Genomic DNA, 22,673 nt, shown 5'->3' on the forward strand with positions numbered 1-22,673 from the left:
CTCATGATCAGTATCGTTATCAGACTTCTGCAAAGCTACTAATGAGATAATCATTGGATATAGATGTGTTGGAGGAGGGACACATGGAAAACAGGCTGGATAGGGGCTCTGGAGGACCGGACTTGGGCACCTCTGTCCTAAGGCATGGGTAGGCTACCCTACTCCTAGAGAGCCGCAGTCCTGCGTGTCTCTCTCCTCCAACACAGGTGAAGCAATTGATCAGTACATCAGCAAGCCTGATAACGATCCTAATCTGTGTTGAAGGATGGAGACGTCTAAAACGCGCAGGACTGCGACTCTAGGAGCAGTGTTGCCTACCCCTGTCCAAGGTAAATTGTTACTGTATGATAGTTATACTCTATTAAGTTCTTCATAGCACAAATACATAATGAATACACTTAATGACTTCTGATATTTAATGTTTTGTTTGCATTATGCATTTCTTGTGCATTCATATACCAGTACTGCATTTCCAACCAAAAACTTGAATGGAAGTGGCGTAGATATTTTTTCCCCATGAGTTTCAGTAATCAACTTTGCAACACAGCTCGGCAATCGAGAGACTTACTTTGTATATAATCTGGAAGGTTATGTTCAGGCCGCTTTGCTCTGTAAAGCACTACCTCTACTGCTTAGCTGTGGTCATTCACCGCTACGGCTTAGCAGCAGATCAATGTAGTGCACTGTTTCACAAGCAGGGCCATAGTAAACTCAAGTATGAGGAATGATAACATGGGCTGCTTTGCTTAGCAAACCATCAGCTTTGGTAAATCAGATGCCTCACAGAAATTCAGCAGGTAAATATTGGTTCAATCCCTCAATCTCTTCAGGGTCATGCAGCAGAACAATGACCTGAAAGTTGAATATATACGACCAAGTTAAAACAAGCTCAATCTCACAATACAGATGTGGAAATCAAGACCTGCAGTTTGCTATATCATTTGTGGCATTGCATGCAAGCTGCTTTACTGCTGGTAGTACTATAAGCGCATAATGAAAATGAAATGCGTAATCAGCAAACATGGGCCGCTTTGCTTAGAAAATCATTTAGTCATGGTAATTATTGATGGACTTGGGTTAGTATGGGTCAGCCACCAAAGTGATCTGTTTCATTTGAGTCAGAGAAGAGTTTTCTTGAAATTTCATGGCCAGAATGAACATTGTCCTTGCCTCCCTGAGAAAAAAAAAGAATACATCTCTTAAGCATCTAATATTTTAAATAGCTATAGTATTTTTTATTTATTTAACATTTTAAGATTGTGTTGACATTGATAACATTTTACTGTTTTAACAATTGTCATCATAGTTCAATAAAATGGTAGCAATTTGTCCAATCACTAGCAAAAAACCAACAACAAAAAAAAAACAGTTTAATTTTTCAGTAATGAAATGTGCCACTGCAGTTACCATAACAGGCAACATTTGAAACATTTACTTAGTTACATGGGCTTTGTGCCGATATTGTGATCAATGGGAATATAAAAGTTGCCTTTATGGAGAGTTTTTGTTTGTTTGCTTGTACATGACTAAATGTAGTAAAATTGTGTGACTTGTGTCTTTATAGCGTGCACAATGTGGTAGACACTACATCTCTTCTTTTATTTATTTATTTATTTATTTTTTAACTTTTCCTAAATGCCATATTGGGGGGATGTCTCCCTGCCTAGTTTTAAAAAATAACATTTTATATGGACGGTATATATATATATATATAATGTGATATATATACACACACACACACACACACACACACATCTCCATGAAGTTAGGAAAGATTACATGGATTGGATATTCACGAGGCGGTCCCTTTAAGGTCCGACTGTTATACCCAACGGATGTGGTGTGTTCCAGTTGACAAGCGTCCTGTTCCTATTATTAAGGAGATGTGCAAGATGTTTACATTAAACGTAGCTTGCATACGGATTTTCTAAACGTTTCTGTAATTGTTCGTATGCATACGGAAAATTCAATAAGGAAAAACTGCTGACGTGCAGTAAAAACACTTGTCACATTAAGCTTTTTTCGAAGCTTTTCACGACGCCGACTTATTAAGTATAGGCTCTGCGCTTTAGTAAATTATGATAAGAGGAAGAGGGGCGAACACTCCGGGAGTCGTGGATACACCTTTTTCCACTGGTGGAAAAGGCTTAAGGTGTCACCGTGCATGAAAAGGTCTTGGGAAGGAACCACCGTTCGTTTTCCAGCTAAGATCAAGGACGTTAACTAGCAAAATGTCTGTCCCCGTAAGTATGGCAACTCGATTTCAGTATTGTACATACCCTCATGCGTGTATTATTCTGTCATGTATGTTTTAAATGTCGCAGTTGTGTTTCTGTTGCACAATCAATATAACATGATGAACATACTGTGTCTGTGAATTGTCAGACCACCACCCTACACCTCGTAGTACATACATCATATGTCCATTTCGATTACAAAAAAATATATATATTTGAATAAATCAACTGAATCACGAAGTGTAGGCTACAAAATTTTCTCAGAATCAATTACATTTTTATTTAGCCACATGCTGGGAATGAAGAGCATGCATTCAGACAGGCCATCCAGAAAGCATGGTGTTTCATATGTGATCTTGAGTTTGGATTTGCTGTAGTTACACGTCTGTGTCTTGACTGCTGGCATGTTGAATGACTCTTTTGGGATTTCACAGATGCAAGATATGCATGCATATGGTTACATAACAGGCTTGGTTGAACAAATAACCCAATAAGTAATAACCCACTCCATGACTCCTCCAATCAGGTCTATAAATATTGTGAGTGACATCGACACAATTTTAATATTTTTGGCTATAAACACCACCGCAGTGTATTTGAAATTAAATGAATAAAGATGTGCTTTAACTGCAGGCTTTCAGACAATATCCAATGTTTAGGCTTAATTTGTGTTTACATATTTCATACATTTATATGAATACAAACCCCATTCAATCAATTGCAACCTTTATTCAATTGAATACACTACAAAGACAAGGTACTTTATTGTTTAATTTATTTATTTAATAGTTAGAAATATTTGCTAATTTTGCATTTGATACTTGGGGCTGCAACGTGTTCCAAAAATGCTGGGACAATGCCATGTTTATTCAACTCAACTTTATTTATAAATAAAAAACATCGCTGCGTACAAAGCACTGTAAATGGAGTAAGAAATTAGACACACACAAATAAGACAATTAAAAGAGTAAACACCATAAACCTTCACTTAATGTTATAAACCTGTTCACAAACTGCTAGACTTGTTTGCTCACTTGCATTTCAAGACGTCACTCATTTTAAAGAAAATTGATGTTACTGTGTTACATCACCTTTGGCAAGTGTTTGTGACCTGAGGACACTAATTGTTGAAGCTTTGTTGGTTAGAATTCTTTCCCAATCTTGCTTGATGCACAACTGGAGTTGATCTACAGTCCCGGGCCTCGAATGTCTTATGTTCCCCCTTATTATGTGCCACACATTTTCAATGGGAGGCAGGTATCTAGACTACTGGCCAGTCTATTACTCACACTTCTACTACAACAAAACATGCAGAATGTTCATAAACCAGTGGTCGACTGCCATTTAACAACATTATGCATGTGTTAAAATGGCGCATTCAAAGTCCAGTCCTGAATCCTATTGAGCATCTGTGGCAAAACAAAAAATTGCTGTTCATAGAAACTCTCCATCCAATCTGGCTAAGCTTGAACTATTTCACAAAAAACGGGAGATGTTCAAAGCTGGTTGAGGCTTACTCCAAAAGATTTACAGCTGTAATTGCAGCAAAATTTGGCTTTATAAGGAATTGACTCTGGGTGGTTGAATGCAAATACACACCACGTTTTTCAGATTTTTATTAAAAATTTGGAAAACTATGCATTATACCAATTTTTTTTTTTTTTTAACACACATAACAATTATGCGCTACTATGTTGTTGGTCATTACATTAGTTTGTGGCTGTAAGGTTGCAAAATGCGAAAAAGTGTAAACGGTGTGAATACTTTTTTAAAAGCACTGAAAGGAAACTGAGGACCTTGACCTTCACTTCTTTCTTACATGTGTGTGCACGCATGGGCTTATGTAAAGGAGGAGTTTGTAGTTTTCAAACTGCACACCTTTGACCAAAGGCACACCCCTGACTAACATGAATGTGCACGAGATGTGCACGTTCGTATACAAGTCGGCCTTAGTCATGGCTGCTACATTGTTAATGACTTCATGTTGGAGCGTTGCAAAACACTAAATATTATTGGTTTGTTGTTGTTTTTTTAAATGTATACTGAACAACAATATAAACGCAACACCTTTGTTTTTGCATCCCTTGAAAGATCTAAAAAATATATTTTTACACATACACAAAGCCATTTCCCTCAAATATATATATATATACAGTATATTAGGGATGTTAGAAAAAATCGATTCGGCAATACAACAATTTTTTATGGGAATATTCAACAAAACGTCTTACTTAGGGTTAGGATTCACACATTAAGCATGGAAGAATGTTATATTAATGGAACATTAAGCCTTAATATTTTATTTCAGTGCTGTTCAAACATGAAACAGACTGCTGTAACCTTTTTGTTAAATGCAGTGGCTCAGTTATAAGGCTGAATTTTCAGATAAATAAATACATTTTCATACAAATCTTACAGTGTACATGTACAAGTTCACTGATTAGTATTTTCTAAATTTGAGTTTAAAAAAAAATCGCAATAATCAATTTGTAGATTCGCACCGGGATTAATTGGTATTGAATCGTGACCTATGAATCGTGATTCGAATCGGCAGGTACTAGGCAATTCACACCCCTAATAAATATATATATATATATATATATATATATATATATATATATATATTCGCAAATCTGTCTAAGGCCCTGTTCACACGGAAGCAAAGTTCCTCAAAAGAATCTTGTACACACAGAAACGTTTCAAGACATACGTGTGTCCAAAAGAAGACGGACGTTTAACGGTTGTAATGTATATGCCAACTCTGAAGTGGCTCTGTAGCGCAGCCACAGGTAGTAAACGGAAAGCGTAGAAGAAGAATCAGCAAAGAAGACGAACCACTGATGTGAAAAGCCGCTAGGCCAAGACTTTTGAAACCTATGAGCTGTACATGTCTAATCTGTACGTATACGTATCGTTTATACTGTAGTCTGCTCGTGAGATGGGAGGAGTAAGATGGCCGCCATATCGCTTCAACGGCTTGCACGGGCGTGTATGGGCTATCGGCTATCCAGTTGTATGTACAGATCAGTGAGACGAACACAGCAGAAGTGACAATGGCGGGTGATTCCAGTACAACATCATCACACAAACATATTTTGCTATAAAAGCTAGGGAGGTTGCGCAAAATGACTACGACACGGCTATCCGCCATTGTTGACTGACTGGCGGTTCGGGCGCAGTCGCGCGAGAATTGGAGCATACGTCATCAAACTGGAGGAGTATCCCGCATATGGTATCCACATTGGAACGTACAGGGCACGTTTTGAAATCTTTCCACTCTGGAGCGCGGTTCCAAAAGTGATTGGTTTCAAGTTCCGAAACGGCGCCGAAACTTGTGCGCATATATTGAAACGGGCTTTCGTGTGGACGGGGCCTTAGACAGATTTGTGAACAACACTTGAGGGAAATGGATATTTGAGTGTGTAGAAAAAGTTTTATATCTTTGAGTTTAACTCAGGGAAAAATGGGAGCAAAAATGTGTTGTGTTTCTATTTTTGTTTAGTGTACAGTGAAAACCGAGGCTGTTGGGTGTTACCGAATGGCTGGAGCATGTGCCGGCGTGCTCAGAAAATGATTGGCACACCTCTTCGGTCACACCTTCTGACACAAAAGTCTCTGATAGGCTAATTGTCTCGCGGGATGGCAAACTTTAAAATAATATTAATTCAAATAAGATTGGAGGCATAAGGTAGGACCAGAGTGGGATGCATTTTCTGAAGATCATTAATAGTAATATGTTTTAACGTTTAACATATATAATGAAAGTGTTTGTTTTACTGCAAATTCCCCTAGTTAACTATGAAACCATTCCAGTAAACAATAAAAAAGTGTGTCAAAGCCAGAGAGCTACGTCACAGATAAAGTCAAAGGCAAGAAAGAACTACAGAGAAGAATTTCTTTCTTCTCAGGCTCAAGAATTTATTTGTTTTGAGTGACTCAGTTATGAGCCATTGGTCAGATTGGATCAGGGAAATTTCAGGGCCCAACTGTAAGTGACGTGTTGGATTACACACTCCTCCCACTTTTCCTCAGGCGAGAGGGAGGGCACCAGAAAGGGCAAGACATAACAAACAACAGTCTCATTCTTGTTGTGTGAGATCACAGAGCAGCAGAATGTGTCGAGATCTGCTCGATAATTGAGGGCAAGATTGTACAAGAAAGGAGAGGAGAGGGAAAGGGAGGGAGGACATAGAAAGATACGCGGACTGTGGACGCTTGTGGTGAGGAGGAGACACACACTCATCACATTGGTTGGAAATATATTTTACAAGGGCTCAGAGAGCTGCAACAAGGGGAACATGAACTTTCTGGTATGTATTTTAGAGTGTTGTTGTAATATATACATCTCTCAGCATGTATTCAATTGGGTGTACTTGTCTGACAAAGTAGTTTTGTGTATGACAGTGCTTTGGCAGGACTTGCTAAATCACAGCTGAGCACAAACTTGGAAAAGTGAGTGAGAAGAAGAGGAGAGGAAAAGAAAATGGGAAAGAGGCGAGAGGAAAGCATTTTCTCTGTTGATTCCTATCTTTTGTTGACTCTCCCTCTAGACTGTATTTGGATATACTAGGTTTCAGGTTAAGGGCACAGGAAATGTAAAATGCAGTGTCAATTGATTGCATTTACATGGCAAATGTGGATCTTTTTTTGCAAGTAAAAAAAAAAAAGGCATATTATATTATGCTCCTCTGATTGGCCAAAAAGTGGACTGGGAAACATTCACTGAGACTGTGAAACTGATTGCCACAGTTTGGCAGTCTGCCATTGTTCTTGTTCGACATTTCAGTAGTCGACACATTCAAATTAATTGTGCATGTTCAAAGCCCGACGATGCCATCTTTGTCACTGCATGGACAAAAAGCTAATTGTTCAATATATGCACTCAATGTGGCATTGTGCAGTCCTTCCATTTTAAAAAGGAAAATTTCAGAGCTCAAGATCCTTGTCTTGCGTGGCACACATGCAACAAAAAGACTTGTCTTCAGTCATGACTGGACGTTTAGTGCACAGTAAATGTTCTATTAAAGTTTGACACTATCCCCGAGTCTGTTTGGTCCCAACATGGCTTGGTCTTAATTATTTTGCTAATTGTGAAATAAGCTCAACTGACTTCACTGCCACATGACAGCGCTCGTATCTCAGGTGTTTGCTAGCAAGTCAAAGCAGAAGAGCCGCCACTGCTGTTGATCACTACACCGTGTAGTTCAGTAATATTTCTAATGAGAAATGAAGATGCTGTTTGTAGGGCTACTCTGGGCTCGCTTTAAATCATGGTAGGAGGACACGCACCGTGTTGCAAGTATTAGGGGAAAAAACATGGAAAACTCTTTGCAAACAGTTTTTAGTGTCTTTAATGGTTAAGCACAGGGGGGCTGCTGTGCTTTTACTGTATTTCCTACGGTTGACTGGTGTCAAAATGGAGGTCTGGAATCTGCAAGATGAAGTCTGATGAAGTACTTTGGAATGTTGGCCTATGGGCCTTGGTCAGGCTTCTTGGCCATAATGGGGTCGGTCCACAGACCCTGTCAGGACCAAACATTTAATAAGATCCTTAACAGGGAAGTCAACCCAAACATTTTTTCTACAATAATATGTTCTTTTTGGCCCCAATAGTCTAAACACGGCATTGTGATTAATATTGCGTTTGAGGAATATGAATTAAGCAGCGAAAATCCACCATCTCAGGCCTTTTTGCTGCACTTAGTTGCTGTGGACTGAAAATTACATCAGAGTTGCTCAGGGCTTATGTAATGGCCAATCACAGCTAAGCTTGCGAATTTCACATGACCAAACTCAGAAAACAGGTCATCCCATCCTTGATTTCTGAATAGTATGTGCTTGTCTATAATTTTCTTTTTAATCTCCTGAGGCACGTCTCTCCTTTGCTTTCTCTTTTGTAGGGGTACCATTATTATTTTCCAGGCCAGTTTCAAGCATTTTTAAAAAACTATATATCTTATGAACCACAATTCAATTTTGTTTGATTTTCATTGATCATTATTACTTTTGCCATTTTCAGTATATTTCTGTGACCACTGTGTGTTTTTCTTTTAACAGAGTGTTGAGTGTGTTGACGCCACTCGCTTTGCTTTGTGTAGTGTGAAAGGGTCTATAGACATGAATTGACTAACATGATCTGCCTATAATCAAAAATACAAGATTGTAAAATTCCCTGAATAAATGAGTTATGTAGTTTATTGATAATTTAATATATATAAACTTTCACTTAGCTTTTAAAGCACATTGCAGAATACAAGAATTGGAACTGAGTGAGAAAGGTTCCTTGTCCCCTGGACAGAAAAGTGTGATTAATTGTTTGTGTTGATATTTTTTCCACACTTTCTATAATTATTTCATCATATTTAACATGGTAAAGTCACAGCCCCTGTTTATGCTGCCATCTTTTTTTCAAGAATGTAAAAATTGTAAATGGACTGCTTTTTATATAGAGCTTTAGGAAGGAAGTTCAACTTCAACATTGTTCAACTTCAACAGCAGCAGAAATTGGTCCCCAAGCACAAGCCACCATTGTTTAAAGCTTCAACGTAAAGGCTGAAAAGTTGTTCTAATTTGACGTTTTGACTTGCTTATTATTTTTTATATCAGTTGAACTCTTTTTTTGAAGAAGTCCAACTGGTCAAAAACCCAGCCAATGAGGTATTTTTCAGGAGCAGAAGTATCTACCAATCTGACCTTTAACATTTTCTCCTTGAGAGCGGCAAGAGCAATTGTGAAGAAGTTGAAGAAAGCAATCGTAATGTTTTATAAAGCTTTCATTTGGCGGAAAATGTAAACATTAACCGTTTTAAAATTCTTCTGTGTCCTTTTGATGTTTATTGCAGAATGTTCTGGCCAAGGCTTTGTATGACAATGCCGCCGAAACTCCAGATGAGCTGTCCTTCCGCAAAGGGGACATCCTGACCGTGTTGGAACGTGACACACAAGGACTCGATGGCTGGTGGCTCTGTTCACTTCACGGTCGCCAAGGCATTGTCCCTGGCAACCGTCTGAAGGTCCTTGTTGGCATGTATGACAAAAAGCAGGAACATGGAAGTCCATCCACGACAGATCCAACGTCATCCTGTCCCACTTCCCAGATGCAGCGACCCGTCCACCCACAGAGCGGTTTCACTCAACCTCCAACCCCACCTCAGTACACATTAATTTCCGCTGTTTACTCCACGCCCAATACAGCACAGTCCAAACCTGAATCCGTCTACATGATTCCACCATTGCATGGCCCCAAGCCTAGCCTTCAAAGTCTGTACCATGTTCCCTCTGGCCCAAGTGCATTGCCTGTCAAGGTCAGGCCAGAACCGACGATTAAGGCCCCGGTGCTAGCACCAATTCAAAGTGAGATATCAGGGGAGGATGTCTACCAGGTGCCACCTTCTTTTGGTCTGGGGATTATCCAGGCGGCCTCTTCAGTTTTGCCAAGCATTGGGAAGGATGTGTACCAGGTGCCCTCCTCTCTAGAAAAGAGCACATGGGAGGATAGCAAGACTCTTGGTAAGGTAAGCAAGAAACTGTACAATCACTTTTGCTGTAGGGATGAGACAAATGGACCCAAGTGCAGGACGCTATGGAAGAGTGTAGAGCAGAAGTAGATGAAAAATTTAAATGAAAATATTAAATGTATAAAAACATAAATTCATATCATGGGCCTTAAAATTCCCATTATTGGTTGTTCCCTATTGTAAACCCTTTATCGCCAACAATTTGTAACTGCTGTGACTATCGATGCATTCTAACATCTTTTTTTATTTTTTTTTAGGGAGTTGCTGCTACTCAAGCAGGCTCAGTCTATGTCTATGACACAGTAAAGCCAGACCGTGATAAGTATGATCTTCCACCCAGGCATCCATTTTCAACCCCGCAGGATGTATATGATGTGCCTCCCACACGTGACAAATACAACACACAGGTCAGTTTTATTCTTAGGCCGTTTCTCAATATGCGTTCTTGTCCATACTTCGTCCTTGTGATCTCGTGAAGCGTCATCAGTCGCGGCCCGAGTACTGTTCCAATTCAAAGTATGCAAAAAGCAAAAGCAAGAACGGACGGAATAACCGGCCGGATGTTATTCTTGCTGCAAGCTTCCTGGTTGTAACGCATTGCTGTAACTGTGTATCACGTGACTAGATGCTTTTTAATTACAGTACGACTAATATATTAAAGAAGTGTAATTTAAAATTATACATGGGATTTATCCAATTTAGGATTATATTGAAAATAAAAAAGGTTCTTGAAATACACTGGTATGAGTTGCAGTTTTTGTTCTAATTCTCCTGAAATTGTGGTACATCCGGTGGCGAGCAGTCATAATAAGCTATAACATGCCAAGCCCTTCAATAAAATCAGTGAAAATATTTACCTGCCAGTGTCCTCTATTATACAATACCTTAGTTTTACTGTTTTGGTATTAAATTCCTGTGTAATTTGTCCTGTTTTCGTCGCGGAAAGCTGAAAAGTCCACAGCTTGTTTTGCGCATGCGCAATGTCATATCAAGTTGTGTTCGTTCCGAGAGGCTGTTGAATGTACGTGCGTGTTGTGAATGAAAAAAAAGCTCTCAGTGAGGCATCTTATCTGCCAATGCGCATAATAGGCTTATTTGAAATGTTCTGCGGTAAACAGTCAGTGGTTCAGTTCATCGCCGAGTCGAAATGAGTGCAGTTTTCCCGGAGAACTTTTGAGGAAAATAATATAATTTCAAGTGGTCGTCCTACTCCTGAAGTAATCGTAATAAAAACGGGGACGAATTTTGCCAGTCACTTTCAAACCAGGAAGTACGAGAAACATAAATGGCTAGCTAGCTTGTCCACAGGTTAGCAAACTTAATTGTGTGTTGAAATCTCTTGCGGCTCCGCTGCGATTTCTTGTCCCACGTTGAGCCCACTTCGTGAGCATGAGCCAAATACTGTAAATTCCGATTCAGACAATTTTGTTCATCCCACAAGGGGCAATTCATTTGTAGGTTCCCAGTCTACACACCCATCTACAATCAGTCTATTAACAGATAAGTGAAAGACACGCATCAAAGCATGGGACACTTAAATGATAACAACAAGACAAAATAAGAACAATAAAAACAGATGAAGAAATAATTCAGTAAATTACTCCTTTAAAATATAAAATGACAATCATTTAAAATGAGCATAGTCTGCATTTAGAAGCTTAATAGCAGTGGGAACAAAGGACTTTAAATACCGATTGTTTTTTCTTTGGGGCACATTATAACGTCTGCCTGAAGGCATAAGAGAGAATTCCTGAGATAGAACATGGTCGTTTTGGCTAATAATTCTTTTTGCTTTCTTGGCTACTTGGTATTCCCAAATTGTGCCCAAGTCTCTCTGACAAGCTCCAATAATCTTGGAACACACTTTGACAATGCTATTTAAGCTATTCTTGTCTTTCAAACAGAACCCATTATACCAGCAGATGAAAGAAAATGTTAAAAGGTGTGATAAACGTGATAAAACCAACGTATTGGCAAATTTGTGGGCATGTGATTGTGTCATTTCACTCACCATGGAGCTGGTTACATTACAGTGTGTGTGCATCAACTTGCGTCAGTCTTTAATATTTCTGCTTTAACTTTATACCTACACAGTGGTATAGAATAATAATTACATAATCTTTAATATCAAAATTAATAATAAAAATACCCCCAAATTTTCCAAGATCGCGCTCTAGCGGGCGCTCTCATATGTGTAACTCCAGCACGCCCACTCTAAAAGGTCACTGCTCGCCACTGGGTACAGCTATAAAAATTATATTTGGTTCAAAAAATGGATGGATGGATGGATGGATATATTTATATATGATATTGTAAATTGCAGTTGTTAAACTATAAGTTGTGGGAATTCCGTGTGGTCTTGGCTTATGCATACTTTAGATTGGAACAGTATTTGTACCACCATTGATGACGTTTCACGAGATCACAAGGACGTAAGTAAGGTTTTTAAATGATGTATGTTGTACAAACATATTTTGAAACATCAAAATAGGAGTACAAATTCATCGAAAGCTAGTCACATGACATCACTGCGATGAATTGCAGAAATACGAGAGGGAGATTTGCGCGCTTGGGAAGTACCTTCTTGAGACCGGGCTCGTTGCGTCACAAGAACGTTCTTTGTGTTCTTGATATTGAGAAACAGCATTAGTTTCTGGCTAACTTAACTGAAGCACAGGTAGAAGGCTGCCTGACGCAGCGCCAATGGTGCCTTTTTGCTCTCCAGCTGTCATGTTGGGCTTTCTGACTCTAGACAAAAGATGGACGACACTGCAACTTGTCATCAGTCACTCTTGTAGAGACAGACAATCCTTCCCTCTCACATTCACACCATCATTGACTGGGAACTGAACCTGCACCAAAGTTTGCTGGTTGTATCACTACACCAGTGGTTCTTAACCTGGGTTCGATCGAACCCTTGGCGTTCGGTGAGTCAGTTTCAGGGATTCGGCAGCGGTCAAGACACACACCACTTTATGGTCTTGGCCACTTTGCTGCAGCTCAATTGCAGGGTGTTGGCAATTGCCCTATGACCTTGGCCATCTCTATGAAGAGCAACAATTGTGTTTTTCAGATCTTGAGGTGACCGTGAGGTTTTAAATTGAACATGCCTGCTTCCCAATTCACATTAAAGACCTCGAGTCACATGACACTGGGGGAGGAAAGGTGCATTGTGTCGTTTAAAAATGTAATATTAAAGCTTTTTGTACATCATGCATGCTCCACTAATGCCCAGATGAGTACGACAAGCCCAGACTGTTTTACTATGACTGCACCTATCAGCTTTTATCATCCTTTTAGAGTACACAGTTTCTTTGGGGACGGGAGGGAGGGGTGGACTTTTTCTTACCTCATTCGAAGTCATGTCTTCGTTTGTCAACTGTGGTTGTAAGATCGTGAACGTACTCGCACTGCACACCATGAACGAGCCTGACACAGATGCTGCAGTTATGCTTTGGGCCAAGGGTGGCAGTCGCGAGTAAAAAAGTGACTAACTGCACAAAGATCCTTTCAGTGTTGTTTGTCAAGTTCTTTTTAGGGGATATTAAATTTACACTGCTAAACAAGCTGTGCACTGATTCTATTTCCATTTGATAATTTTCATTATTATTATTATTATTGTATTATTGTTGACGTTCTTGTTAAAAATAAAGATATTATCTCTTTTTTTCCAGGTTTATGATTTCCCACCCACAGTCAGTAAAGATGTTTCTATCACTCATCTAATAAAAGAGGAGACCTATGATGTACCATCCCATTTGACCAAAAAGAAACCCCAAACCTCCACGCTTCCTGGCCAGTACATGTTTAGTGAAGACCATAAATCCAACATAATGCCTGAGGATGTGTACGACGTGCCTCCCCCTACATTGACCAAAAAACTCGGCGGAAGAGATAAAGTTAGCCAGCCGGCTCAGGAAATCTACAACTTTCCATCTCGTGTGCACCATGGAGGTCAACCTACCCTGGATGTTTATGACTTCCCAAGAGAGCAAGAGGAACGAGGAGACAAGAAATGCACAAATATCTATGATGTCCCACCGCAGGTAGGAGACAGTGTTGCAACGCACAGACACGCCCAGCAACTTTCTCTACTGCTTATCTGTTCAGGGTCACTGGGGATTGGGAACAGGCGCCTGTTCGAGCTCATTTAAGTAGAGGGTTATGGTACACGTTGTTCATTAGTGAACTTGGAATCACAGACATAAATTTATGACTTTTTGTTGTTGTTGATTGCTAGTAATTGTGATTATATGCTCTATGATGACTGTCCGTCATGCATCTTTACAGCGTGCCGACGTAGATGATGCATTGTGGTTATGGCAGGCCACCTCAGGCCATGTCCACATCAAAACATTTTTTGTAAAAAAATTAAATTTAAAGAAAGTAAACACTGCTTTAAATCCTTGACAGCTGAGCTTTTGAGTAACAGTGTGTAGATTTCAAGTATCTAAACTATAAAGTCCTATTATGAAAGTGTGAATACATTCTAGGGATGTAACGATAATGGCAAATCGTGATATCGTTATATTAAAACTGCCACAATATCGTCGTGATGTCATGATATTAAAAGCAGCACATGTGTTAAAAAAGTCAGGTTGATTTCCATTTGTGCAGTTCTAGCACCCTCTGGTGGTTAGGTTTAATATTCATAAGGCATGTTTTGGCCCTTTTATGTTTAAAATCCACGCTAATGGTCAGATGAATGAAGTAATATGCTTGTGAATTGAGGCAATATGTGAAGGATGGGTATTACTGTATAAGTTATCACTGTCAATATTAATCTATCAATCTTTATATTTGGAAAATAATATAAACAAATTTGAGGTTAGCATGTTGGCTTAGCCCTTGACAAGTGTTCTAGTTTCTCATGTGGACCCTTTGCAAAATAAATTTGCCAACCCATGCGTTAATGAGACAAACAAGTGCATTCCTTCTTTGTATACATTTTGTAACTGAATGTTGAAAGTGTGCATTACGTTTGCGCATACGTGAAAATCAAGTTTAAAAAAAAAAACTTGCTCCCAAACAAAGCCGTCATGTGAATGGCGGCGAATGAAGTGCTGAAAGTGTTTGCGTAACTGCACACCTTAAAGCTTCCAAGCATTGTTTAAACGACTTTCAGCCTTAAGTGACAAAACGACAGGTGCACTTGGTGCCATTTTTAACTGTCCTAATGGAATTAATCGGCAAAAAAGACACCATTGCAAAGCTTGAGAAGACGGAAGTGTACGCCTCTAAACATCCGTTCACTCGTCCCAATTTCCAGACAGAAAAGAAAGATCCAAATGGACGTATAAGAGGCTAAAATGTATTTATTTATTTTTTACACACATTTATTTTCTCAATATCCTGAGAGCGATGGAACAGAAGGACGCATCACGAAGCTTGCTAGCGGACGTACATGTAACCAAACTAATGGAGTGACAATCATTTAAGAACCTGCTTCTAGCCCCAATTGACCCCTTCAGTGAAGAAAGCTCTTGATCATTAGTTTTCAATGACACGTTGGTAGCATGCTACCAACCGGCCTACCCATAATGCACAGCGCTGCCGAGATGCGCACTTCGCTTATTATGTAAACAGCTTTCAGAGAAAGCGTTACTTCTCACAATCCATGCTTTATGGTGTATCCATTTCCACAAGTTACAATCTTTTTGGCAAAGGGAAACATACAGTAATTTCTGGCCTACAAGGCGCACCTGACTATAAGCCGCGCTAGCTAAATTTGGGGAATACGTGAGTTTGTTACGCATATAAGCCGCACCTGACTGTAAGCCGCAGGTGTTTTAATGTTACCGCACCGGGTTCCCACTACTTTCTTTTCCATAATGAGGGCGCAAATTTTCTTACTCTCATTCTGTCTCTCTACTGCATTTAGGCTCACTTGGTTTGTTTTGCTCTGCCTGATGCTCTTGCGCTTCCTCTATAGCGCGCCACCTTGTGATCTGATGGATAAGCCGCACCTTTGTATTAGCCGCTGTTATGATTGGTGTCCTGTCTTTCTTGTTGGGTTTTGTTTGCACCTGTACTCGTCATCCTTTTCCCTTGTGTCATCCAATCATCTCCCCTAGCCACTTGTGTCTTGTCCAGGTGTCTCTCGTTGTCTCGTCAGTTGGCTTGTATTTAGTTTCCTGGTTTCGTTCAGTCTTGGTTAGATAATTGTCGCTGTCACCACTCTTGTGTTTTGTTGTTACTTTGATACTTTGATATTTTCATAACTTTGTTGGTTTTGTTTATTGACAGTTTTACCCAGTTCCCCTGTTAGTGTTTTGGTTAAAGAAATTGTGTTCAGTATTACATGCATCCCTGCCGTGGTTCTCCTGCCTCCCTGCATTTGGGTCCTCCAACCCAAAAAAGTAGCGGTTTATAGTCCAGAAATTACTGTAATTATTTAATTACTACTTATTTATTATTTATTTGGTTTTATATAAAGTTGTAGAAAGTAAAATTTTACAATTTTGACTGTTTAATTCAACTGTCGTTCCTCAGTACTATCAAGGTGCCTTCTTATGTTTTCAAGCAGCCCCTTTGTTTGCTACAGGCTGTAGCTAACAAAGGTACCGTACAGCTCATCAGCAGTGAGGTGTCTGCCCTTTCCGTCTATGCCTTTCTCATTCTGTTGATTACTGCACTGATCAATATATTGACTCCAGTCCACTTTTTGCATAAAGACACTGAAACCTGGTAATGTGTTTCAGGTGGTCCGTGATGCCCAGTTTCCAAGTGAGGATCTGCACAGGGCATTCAAGCGACTCTCCGCCTCAAGCACGGGGAGTACACTGAGCAACAATTCGGCTTCATCCTTGGACGTACCCACTATCACTGACAATGAGCTGTTCTCATCATCTCCTGCCCCTGGCGTTTTTATCGGAAAACCCCTTCTGTTAGATCTGGACCCGGCCATGGAGCGCCTTTCCCGCCTCCAACAAGCCGTTGAGTTAAGTGTCTCCATCATGATGTCATTCATCACAAGCAACTGGCGAAGCCCGGATAACCTGGAGGGGAATCTTCCAGCCATTCACCAGGCTGCTGACCGGGTGTGCTTCACACTCCGAGACTTTCTAGAATTTTCCCGGGGTGCTGTAACAAACGCAGGCCAGGCGACCGACCGCTCCCTACAGACAAAGTTGGGCCGACAGGTGGGCAAATTGGAGGAGGTCTTTCAGAGTTTAATTACGCAAACTCAGAGTTTAGATGCCATTTCTTGGCTACATACAGAACTCGCCAAACCACAACCAGGTGCTGACGTCTTAGATCAACTAGTGATGACAGTGCGCGGAATCCCGGACGACACCAAACAGCTCGCTTCATTTCTCCACGGCAATGCCTCGTTGCTCTTCAAACGGAGTCACCAGCAACAGTTACCGCTTCCTCCGTTACCAGGAGGGATCGGCTCCCACGTAACGGCATCAGAAAGTGGGAGCTATCAAGCGGGAGAGAGGATTAACATCCAGTCACGACCTTTACCCTCGCCGCCAAAGTTTGCTGCCGCAGAGGAAGAGGGAGATGCTGACAGTCCATATGAGACTACCGAGGAAGGATGGATGGAGGATTATGACTATGTGCATTTACAGGTAAGGACATTATCATCGAATTATATACAGTTTGACGTGTGGACGGAGATTCAAAGCCATTATAATCAACATACAGTGATCTTAAAATCATAACATCATAAAACGGTACTGTATTTACTTTACAGAATTTAAGACAAGGCAGCTTTATTTATATAATTATATTCCATGAATAAGAGATCATACAAACCCAATATTTATAGAATTAAAATCCTTAAAATTTAATGAATTGGTGGAAAATAATCTCCTCAAAATTATGTATAACGCGATCAAGTGCAAATTAGGAGGAATTTATTTATTTTTCCAAACCAAAGTATCAAACAAAACAAAAGGAATACACCTTTCCTTTTGTTTTGTTTGATACTTTGGTTTAGAAAAATAAATAAATCCAGAAAGTCTGTCTGTGGAACAATCTTGACTGTAAAATCAAAACATCTCCATCCATTTCTATCTTCAAGAATGTATAAAAGCACAATTCTTTAAAAAGAAAAATATATATGATATTGATATGTAGCAATTAATTAGGATATTGTTGAATTTATTTTGTAATTGTCTGTTATGTTTGTATTGGGGGCAGATGTTATAAGTTTTACGTCTCTCCGCCCCCTTTCATGAAATAAAAAAATTATATAGCACATTTCATACACAAGGTAACTCAATGTGCTTCACATTATTGAAAAAATACATCTGAAAGCATTTATAAACAAAAAAAGCACACACAAAAAGAGTATTCATAAACATGATTACTGTACTGTATTATATATATATAATATATATAACATTCAAGCACTAAAATATGAAAGTGTCTCCCTGTTGTTTTGTCAGGGTAAGGAAGAGTTTGAGAAGAGCCAAAAGCAACTAATGGAGAAAGGCAGCATCATCAAAAACAAGACACAACTGGAGAAGCAACAGGTGCGTTACCTCTTTAACATATAAATAATATAATCAAATATCTGAAGAGCTTTTTATATTGGTAGCACCGATGTCATGAAACATAAAAACCTAAAACACCTCATAGCAGTTGAACAAGTGAATTGGCAGTCAATAGAGTGTGCTAGGGCGGAATTGCCGTTAAAGCCGACGTTATTTCCTGCCCAGCCTTCAACAGGAGTCCAAGATGGCCGCCACATCTACAGGGTATAATGTATAGCTCAGCCAGTCTTCTACTGTCTTAATGTTCACCTCAGTAAAGTCACTTAATTAATACCATATTTGGAGAGGGGAATGTGGAGTGTCAATTTCCTGTCTAATGGTCACCAGTAAAGTCGATTTTTTGCGATGAACAACATCCTTTAGGGTAATCTACCTATGAGGGAGTTGAACACTTAAAAATCCCTTGCAGCAATCCCATTGGACACTTCGGCCAACGTTACACAAGCAGTAGTTTGCCGTACATAAACAGTACATGTCTGGAAGCTGATGACCACCACTTGAGAAATTACACGCAGTGCACACTTAAATGCAAACACACGTTGTTTAGCTTGCTTCCCGAACATAGCTAGCACAAGGCTAACGCAAAATAGAAAGCGCCATTGACTAACGCGAGTTAGCAGCACTTGTATCACTCAAAATCCGGCTATTCATGCAAAACGCTGCAGCAATGTATACAGAGAGAAGTATCTTAACATTACTCACTAGCATATTCTCTTCCTATGCTGCAAATAAAAACAACTCTTTTGGCATAACTACATCATGACTTTTTTCTTCTACTCTCTAATGTGACTACACTTAACAATATATCAGAACGCTCTGAACCACACTGCCCCTAAGTGGCCAAATTGTGTACAACATGAACAGCGATCCCAGTAAAGGTACACACAAAACAAGGGCAAGACGATTTTGGGACATTTTATAAAGATTCAAAATCGTAGTGAATAAGAATCGCGATTCTTTTGTGAATAGATTTTTTAGTTCAACTTTTGCCACATCAGCCCACTAATCATTTCTCTAATCGCCTTGTCGTCAAAGGGTTTTCTTGGCAAATGTAAGATAAGCTTGCTTTAGAAACTGAGCGTTTTGCCTTTACAATATTAAAGTTGGATACATATGCAAAAAATTTTTTTATCAGTGACAAGAAAGGTGGCAAATGTTTTTTCAAAGTCATACTACAATCAATATTTGTATTGGTGAGAGCGGTCTGTGCTGTTGTCATCTGTTGTATGATTACTATTGCAAATTGTGTATTGTTTGCTATCACTGCTAAGTGCTAATGTTAAAAACGTGTAATTGACTATCACACTCTCCCCATCTACTGTAACAGATCAAGCAGTTTGAACGACTCGAGCAGGAAGTGAGCCGGCCGATCAACAATGACATGACTGGTTGGGTTCCGTCGTCGATCCACCCTCAAGGCAACGCGCCAACTCAAAACGGGTCGTCTAAGCTGTGCCACGCCGACCGCCAACTTCTCCTTTTCTACCTCGAGCAGTCCGAGCAGAACTTCACAACCGTCAACAACGCTATTGATGCCTTCCTTACTGCCGTCAACTCCAATCAGATGCCCAAGATCTTTGTGGCTCACAGCAAGCTCGTCATCCTGAGCGCGCACAAGCTAGTTTTCATCGGCGACACGCTTTCACGCCAGGCCAAGTCAGCTGACGTTCGAGCGCAGGTGGGTCAGAGCAGCAACACCCTGTGTAATAAGCTCAAAGACATTGTCATCAGCACCAAGACAGCGGCGTTGCAATATCCGTCACCTGGAGCGGCCCGGGAAATGAGTGAAATGGTGAGGGAGCTGGCAGGCTGTACCCAGCAATTCAAAATGGTGCTTGGACAGCTGTTGATGCTATAGAATGACCCGATGTGGACGCAACCTGACAAACATCTGGACAAGGCCACTGTATTTGTTTCATATAGCAATGGACATGCTATGGAACTCTGGACCAAAGGAGTCTGTGACTCTTGTTACTGTCTGATATACAGTAAATTCACACAAGCACAGCTAATGTGTACTGTATGTGTATATATATATATATATATATATATATATATATATATATACACACATATATACATTTTTATTTGAATAAATATACATTTAATCAGTATAGTCGTAAAATATCAAATGTTATTTTAGAAATTCAGAAAGACCATATCAAAATAAGAATGTCACTCAGGAAAGTTCTGAGCAAAAGTAGGAAACATTTATGTAAATAACTTGTAAATGTTTGTGAGTTGTTATTGGGCAGTCCCATTAATGCTGATGATGAACACAGACTCATATTGACCTTGCCAGGTTGAAGTTGTGGATTTGATTCCCAGCAGAAATGCGTGTGTCTTCTTGCTCCTAATGTTGCATTATAACTGCGTAAATGAGCTCACCATACACTGAAAGCATTTGATAATTCAAGTCCATATACAATTTTAATTCCTGTGTTGGTTTCATTTGATGATTGTTTTTTTTTAGTCATCTTACTAATATAGTGGTTCTTAACCTGGGTTCGAGGTCAAGACACACACCCGACTCAAATTATTTGTGGTAATACGCTACATTGCTTCGCCTATCTGTGCTGCAGGGAATTTGGTGCGCTCACTAGTCGACTTGTGATGGTACATCGTGTGATTTCGTTATTGTAATGCTTTCATACTAACTATGTCAAGGTAAAAAAAAAAAAAAAGTAGTTGGATGAATATGCGCAATATGAATTCAGATGTATGGTGTTCCACAGGGTTCAATTCTAGTGCCTCTGCTGTTTTCATTGTATTTGCTGCGCCTGGGTTCCATCTTAATAGCAAAAGTGCTCTATGAATATAGAGTTGAGTTGAGTGATATGAGTCAGCGTCTTAACGGCATGATTTTCAATGCCACGTTGAGCAATTCTAGTCCAGCACAACTAGCAGAAAGAAAGAGAGACAGATTTGATGAAAAGGCGACCCTCCCTGTTGATTTTGTTCACCCGGAAACCCTATGTCTTGAATTTGAAAAATAATCATATTTATTTGTTAACCTCCAACAAGGTTAAGAACCACTGCACTAATGTATCTGTTCCACTATTTCAGTCTTACACTGTCAGAATGACTGCTGTGAAAAAGGGCCTTTGAACAAACACTAGTAGTAATAGTCCAAAATCTTTGCATGCTGCTGGTCTTGAGACAATATGAACCTTATACTGTAAATTTCTCATTCTTAAAAAAAATGCTTGTTCTATGAGTTTGTCAGATGTTTCAATATGGATATTCAACGCAACCCTGAAAACATCAGGTTTTCTTGTTGCAAAATAAGACTGAGGCCATTCATTTCAAAATGTTTTTGTATGCCAATGCCAGTGTTCAGTGCACACGGACGTGCATGCTTTTTTTTTTCTACATTGGGGGGTCATACTACAATAAATTTCAAAATGTTTTCCATCTTTAATTTGAAATTCAAAATTTGAAAAAATGTAAATTCAAAAAACATGTTACGGAAGTATTGTACTATAATTGTTATGGTATTGTGTCTACCACTTGAAAAAAACAGTCAGGGGCGTGGTGTCCATCAAGAAATTTGGGAGTACTCCCAAGCAGCCGGTCCAGTCGCTCTTTTTTAAAAAAAATTATATAGGCCCTAATTCCTATATAATGTCCAATACACATAGCCATCCTTTAACAAAACGTAATTGCAGACGAATGTTTAAAAAAAAAAAATGTTGGGCCTACGGGGCCAAATTTAAGGCCCAGTGTGTACCTGCATGTTGTAAGTGTTCAGAAAAAATGAGGCAGATGTTTTATTCCTTAAAAAAAGTTTTTACTGCAAGCTACTGTAACATTTTTCCTGGTTTGAACATTAACAATATGCTTAAATAAACTAATTTAAAATATATTACACACAAGTTAAATATTGTACCTTAAATGCATAAAAACAGTACTTAAAAACACATTAACAGTTTAAAAAATAAGTGCAGTACTGGATATATTTTAAAAAACAAGTTTAAAAAAGCTGTATGCATAGCTATAAGCTTAATTCTAATATGTTAAACTGCATTGCATGTTTTAAATGTAAATTTAATTTGTATTAATTCAATGATTTTCTCGTCACACTTTGCGAAGCACTCATCTAGTGCTAATGGTAAATGGTCTTGTTGAACAATGTACTTTTGACACCTTCACCGTGATCCCACAATTTTATGGATTACACGATGCAGTGTTGTCATGATAAAAACGGCTCATTTGCACAGTGAAGGAGCACCAGAAGCAATTCAGTGTTCAGTATCTTGCTCAAGGATGCTTCAGCTGGGGATCAAAGCCGCAACTTTTGGGTTGGGTTGAGGGACAACCACTCGACTACCCGAGCTGTGCAACTCTTTGGTATTTAATTGGCAGTGTAGTCAATGTACTAATAATTTAATAAATGTGCACACCCTTAATAC

The 22,673-nt window shown here is 39.4% G+C and overlaps 1 protein-coding gene across 2 annotated transcripts; it reads left to right on the forward strand.

The window, feature by feature from the left end:
• The first annotated feature begins 1,680 nt into the window (after window positions 1-1,680).
• bcar1 (BCAR1 scaffold protein, Cas family member) lies at window positions 1,681-22,670 on the forward strand. 2 transcript variants are annotated; one of them, XM_077567094.1, is made up of 7 exons: window positions 1,681-2,243; window positions 9,080-9,751; window positions 10,012-10,161; window positions 13,429-13,800; window positions 16,456-17,331; window positions 18,154-18,240; window positions 19,589-22,670. In XM_077567094.1, exons 1-7 carry the CDS (start codon window positions 2,232-2,234, stop codon window positions 20,117-20,119), a joined length of 2,700 nt encoding a protein of 899 aa, XP_077423220.1. In that variant the 5' UTR covers window positions 1,681-2,231; the 3' UTR covers window positions 20,120-22,670. The 2 variants fall into 2 exon arrangements, with proteins under 2 accessions (XP_077423220.1, XP_077423221.1); XM_077567095.1 differs by lacking the exon at window positions 1,681-2,243 and adding an exon at window positions 6,341-6,547.
• The last annotated feature ends 3 nt before the right edge of the window (window positions 22,671-22,673 follow it).

This window comes from Vanacampus margaritifer, chromosome 6 (genome assembly GCF_051991255.1).
Source record: "Vanacampus margaritifer isolate UIUO_Vmar chromosome 6, RoL_Vmar_1.0, whole genome shotgun sequence".
Taxonomy (NCBI): domain Eukaryota; kingdom Metazoa; phylum Chordata; class Actinopteri; order Syngnathiformes; family Syngnathidae; genus Vanacampus; species Vanacampus margaritifer.

What these genes read in the sequence shown, in the direction of transcription:
- bcar1 (XM_077567094.1), top strand. An exon ending in GTGACAAATACAACACACAG is followed by an intron (nt 10,162 to 13,428) that starts GTCAGTTTTATT and finishes CTTTTTTTCCAG; the next exon opens with GTTTATGATTTCCCACCCAC. An exon ending in CACAACTGGAGAAGCAACAG is followed by an intron (nt 18,241 to 19,588) that starts GTGCGTTACCTC and finishes CTACTGTAACAG; the next exon opens with ATCAAGCAGTTTGAACGACT.